Below are 5486 nucleotides of genomic sequence, written 5' to 3' on the forward strand. Positions count from 1 at the left end.
AGTGTAGATGTGGCTGTCAAGATGTATGTTTAGGTCTAAATTAGCAATCACACCCTTGGTGAGTGACTTTTGGAATAAGCAGTTTGTATTTAGATTCATAAGGAAGAAGCTAGAGCCCACTAAATCTTCTTCTCCACTTACTCCACCATAGCCCTTTCCAAGTCAAATGATTTCCTATAAAAGCAGGAAAGAGGGAAGCCTGATCACTAGTCATTGGCAACTGGTAGTGAATCAAAATCAAAAGCACTATCAGTACATTTATGAAGGAAAATCCAACTCCATGCATACATTTTGGTGTGCATTTTATTTTTGATTGGAATCATATCCATACGAATGAAAATTGCCAAAGTATTCTTTACTTTTTTGAAAGCTAGGCCCTTGCCTTGCTGTGTCAGAGGAAGGCAAAAACTAAGCCAGTAATGCTGGAGACATCCCTGCTATATGCGCACTGACAGGAGAGGCGCTGCCTAGGAAATGCCTTTTGGTTGATGAACAGAGAAGAATCTATACACACGTGAAATACAAATGGAAACACCAGCACACGCAGTTCGTTAGCCTGGTCCTCCGGCATCCACTGGCATGCATCTGTTGCAAAGGGTCTCTTATTCAATGGTGTCAGCACTTGGTCTCATTATGCCTCTTATCAGCAAATACCTTTCTACTCCAGAATGGAAAACAAGCTAGGAATTAATTACATCCAATTTGATGCATTATTTCCATAAGTCACCAATAAAAGAATGAATTTAATTTTAATACATTTATTTTTGTGTGATTCTTAATAAAACACTTTCAAAACATTCTGTACATTTCAAGCCACTCAGAACTGCATTACATTCTATAAATGAGATTTGTTGGGATGAGGTGCCAAGATGTCTCTGTACAAAGATGTACAATATGTACAGTCGCTGTAAGTGCAAGCTGTGCAAAGCAGTCTAGAACACTAATTCATGCCAAGGCTTAGAAAACATTTCAACACATAAAACTAAAGCTTCAAACTGCATTGTAATTTTTTTTTTCCTGGGCAAATGATTAGTTTATAAACAAATATATGTATATGTCATATAGAAAGAATAATTTGATTCTTCAGCTCAGTCAGCACCATGCAGCTGACTGGATACATTACAAGGCTGCTCTCCTAGGCTTCTCTTTCTAGGGCGCCATTTTGCCACACTGAATGGTTGTCTTATCACTGAGCTGCCGCCGCCACCTTTGGCTGAACCACAGCAACACTAGGAGGTTTAAATTTGGGGAGATAAAGGCCAAACTTGTTCTCAATGCCAGCAAAAGTGGCGGTGGCGAGTCTGTATCCACCGATGTGATCAGGATTGGCAGGAGGAAGGTCTGCGATGCGTGACTTAGGTGTTGGTTCTGAGCCAGAGGGTTTGCTGTTGATAGGAAAAGTCAATGGTCAGTGTATTCAAGATTGATGAACAGCAGACACACGGCACTGAGGAGCAACTATACTCCAAAAAAAACAAACCAAAAAAATGAAGACGACACACCACTGAACACTTTCAGTCTGACCCATGTGTCACCAAGAAGAGTGTCCAATTATTTCCTTGTCAATTACGCTGCACTAGTCATGATTTATAGCTGCATTGAAAGCAACACATTCACATATTTGATTTAGAAGAGAAATGGCCTCCATTTCATACACATAAGTAGATCCACAGAAAGAGAGACTGGAAAGAAATACACTCATATATTACCATTCTGGGAAGTAGGATTATGAATGATTTTTCTATTTTCCCAATTTTTTACACTAAGCATAAATTAACTGCAGAAAATTTACATTTTCTTTTATTTTGACATAATTTTAAAAGCTAACTTTTAAAGTAATAAGCTCGCGAAGGTTATTACTAAAATTATTTAAAGAGAAGTAAATATAATTCTTACTTTTTCCAGAATGCAAAAGTATTGAAAAGCCTGAAACTCTGAGATTGTCCTTAATTTCTTTGTATAAGTCCCTCAACTTCTTGGTTCAACAGCTAACTCCCTATCTGGCTTATGAGCAGGAAAAGAATTCATAGGTTTATGCAGTAAAGACTCAGATACAGAATTTGATCTTCTGCTGAAAAGCTGGTAATTGCTTGCTTTGGGTACAACCTTCCCCTCCCAGCAAATTCAAGTGATTCCTCTTGTCCATGGTGAAAGCTTCAAGTACTAACCGTCAAAAGGCGCAATTTGTGGCCTAAATCTCACCAGTGATTATGTCCATGGGCATAACCTTTCTTTGAACCTTTTTTTTTTTGCAGAGAATTAGTTCTAAGAACTTCTAAATCTATCTAATAATAAATTATGGTGAATAATGAAATCATGAGGGTGTGAAAGGGCTTGACTGAGTTTTCAAAAGTTTACAAAAGTGTAACTAACACAAATTTATATTACTTCTGGTAAAAAGGCCAAATAAGGACCTAAATCCATGAAGCTCAGTATCTGCTTACACTAAAAAGGCAACTATTCATATTACATTTTAATTTGCTTCCTCTCTAAACTTTCCCCAAGCAGTTGCTTAATGCTATGTATGGGGTCACCCTGTCCAAGTCTTACTCCTCTAACAGTGAAGAATCTTAGGCCCATGGTTTGTTTTAAAGGTATTGCTCCTGTAGGGTCCTCTGTCCTGTCGGTTGCTATCCCAAAAATGCCTTTATAGGCTGAACAAACACCTGTCTGGGGTTTTGGTGCTTTCTTTATAAAGGAGTTTGCAAAGTTGCACTTACAGGCCTCCAAAATCAATGTAAAACCACCGCTGGAGAAGTTCATAGGTGACCAAAGTAACACCAAACTGGGGAGAGGATCGAAACACTCGAGCTAAAAGAGAGAGAAAGGGGGAGGGGGGCAGTTAACAGCAGGATGGCTACAGCAAAGCCCACAGGTGAGTAATGGGAGCAGGACCCCAGTGCCAACCAGCCTTTCTGCACGGCTCCAGCCCTACCTGCAGTTCCTTTCCAAAATGCTGAGGGCCCTTCTTCCCGGAGTATCTTCCTGAAACAGTCGATGACACCACTGTATGTCGTCTGGCCAGCGCGGGCAGCCACCTGCAGTCTTGTCTTGATGACATCAGCAGGGGTCACCAGAGAAGCAGCGGGCACACCTTCCAGGAGAAAGGCACATTTAATTCATCCCAAATACCTTACAGAGGATAGACAGACTGCTAACAACCAACAGTACAATTAGCAACTGTAACTGCTTTAACTCAATGCTTCTTAGATAGATACCTTGGGCATTAATGGAAAAAGGAGATATAATCCCACTAGCTGCTTCAGTGGTGTCGGGGCAAAACTCTTATTTGTTCTGAATTAGGAAGATCACTCTATGTTGCATGATCCCAAAGAACAGTGAGAGGAATAAATGAAGCAATATTACTAGGACAACTCCCAGTGTTCCCCTTTGGGTTTCAATTATTTTATTACCTCTTTCCTTTTCTTAAATAAGACAGTATTTTCACGTATAATAAAAAATGAGGATAATGTCAATTTAACGAGCTGCTAAATATATCTGATAGCAAACTGTAGTGTTGTTTTTTTTTTGCTGATTCCTGTCACCTTACTGTATGAGGTGAATATCAATACTCATATCCACTCACCCTTTGAGGGGCTAACTTGAGAGTTGACTGTGACTCCTTTCAGACATGCTTACATGACAGAAGTCATTACAACTGAAGCAGAGGAGGCCAGGCAACCAGTTAGGGAACAGTAGGGGAACTGATCATCAAAAGGCCTTGTCAGCCGTTTCCTGTGCCCCAGCTCCCTGGGGCCACGCTGAGATTCATCAGCGGCAGGACACTCAAGAAGGATTTCACAACCACACCTTTCACTTATAAAACAAAACAGGGAACAAAGAAGCAAGATAATCTTCCTCAGGGGGAAGAAATTCAATTTGGCCTGAATTTCACTGAATCATCACTAGGCAGATGGAGCTGGCCACTCAGGGTAGGTAGTTGGGGCGGGCGGCGGGGAGGGCTCTGTTAGAGACGATGCAAATATCCTCCCGCCAAGCCCTATACCTTATTCACATGAAACTAGGTAAATTGCTGCCTTTGGAATGTTCTGAATCCTGAATGTTCTCAGTGCCTGCCAGCAAAGCTTTACAGGTAAAAATTAGAAAAATTCATTTCTAATTCTGAAAACTGACATCAAGTGTCTGTGGGCAAGAAGCTGGTGCTGACAGCTCCATGAAAACGTTTACTTGGTCCCATCAGCCACTGGCGAAATGCCTGTCCATGATTAGAGTGTTCTTTGCTGCTGTCTGGATAGCAGAGAGCAAAGATGAGGAAAGATGTGCTGGCCCTCACTCCAACTGGGGAGGCTCTGGTGCATACCTGAAAGGAGCTGGATGAACACTCAGTGCCAAGGCTGAGCGGGTAGCATTATTGGCTTTTGAATTATAACCGCAAGTGACTGCCCCAAATAAGGGCTCAAGGCTCCCTGGGAGAGTTTCTTCCTCATCACGAGTCATTCCCTGTCATCATGGATGAGAAGAATGACAAGTCCACCCAGCGCCCCTGGAACCCAGGGTTCCTGCTCCATACCACACCCCCAGGGGTACCCAGGCTGCCCTGCTTTGCTGAGCCCACAGACCAGAGGAGAAGGCACGTAATGCAGGAGCCTGGGTGGTCAGAGCCACCTGAGCAGCCAGGGACAGCACTGGGCTTGCGTTCATTCACCTCGCCTGTCTCTCTCCCTAAGCAGTGGTGATGGCAAGTAAACACATGCCCTTTCCTTCTTCTGCCAAGTCTGAGGATTGCTGCAGTGAAGGACAACCTGGTCCTGCCCTTCTATCTGGAATCAGCTCCCTCTCAACACAAGAGAAAGGCTGGAGCATGGGATTGAGAGGAAGCTTCTTAGCACCGTCTTGCATTTGAAACCCCTGCTTCCAAGGGGCTCCGGGCACAGGAGAGAGGGCAGAACTTATGTAAACAACCATTAATAAAAGACAAAGCATGTTAAGAGCCAAGAAGAGATGCCACCGCAGGGTGGTGCTGCTGAGGAAGTATGACTTTGTTTGGTCTGATGAGGATGATGGTAGAAGGAACATGGACAGTTTCAAACTCAAGTTGGAGCCAAATCATGTTGATTCTACTATACAGAATAAGAAAGTGAGGGGATACTAGACCTGTGCATCAGGATGAGGTGCAACAAAGCAACTGATGTGATGAAGAACTTTTCTACATTAATGCTCAGCTTGACTGCACCCAAGGTTTCAGGGGCAGAGGAGGCTAAGAAACACAGTAACTGATGAAAGCCCAATTGCGATGGGCAGAGCTAATTTGGCTGCGAGTTCCTAAGCTGCATTAAGCTGTTTATCCACATTATGCAAATGTAATTAACGCTCATCAGAATTATAGCGCACCCCACAAAGGAGAAAAGGCAATCATATTTAAACTAAGTCAGATACAAACAATAACCTTTCCAGAAATAAGAGGAGCACAGAGATTCTGTACTTAGAGAATGGGGGTGGGCTGGGTAGGGACTCTTTGGGCTTAA

General features: G+C 42.6%; 1 protein-coding gene across 2 annotated transcripts in view; it reads right to left on the reverse strand.

Annotated features, from left to right (window-relative positions):
• Positions 1–285: 285 nt before the first annotated feature.
• The window catches only part of SLC25A12 (solute carrier family 25 (aspartate/glutamate carrier), member 12), a 99123-nt gene continuing 93922 nt past the window's right edge, over positions 286–5486 (reverse strand). For both annotated transcript variants that reach the window (XM_010843820.1, XM_010843819.1), the window contains exons 16-18: positions 2936–3094; positions 2721–2811; positions 286–1385 (exon numbers count right to left, since the gene is read on the reverse strand). In XM_010843820.1, the coding sequence (XP_010842122.1) occupies positions 1187–1385; positions 2721–2811; positions 2936–3094 (449 nt within the window). In that variant the 3' untranslated portion in view covers positions 286–1186. The remainder of the gene's footprint in view (positions 1386–2720; positions 2812–2935; positions 3095–5486) is intronic.

Source organism: Bison bison, unplaced genomic scaffold, assembly GCF_000754665.1.
Source record: "Bison bison bison isolate TAMUID 2011002044 unplaced genomic scaffold, Bison_UMD1.0 scf7180017864190, whole genome shotgun sequence".
Classification (NCBI taxonomy): Eukaryota; Metazoa; Chordata; class Mammalia; order Artiodactyla; family Bovidae; genus Bison; species Bison bison.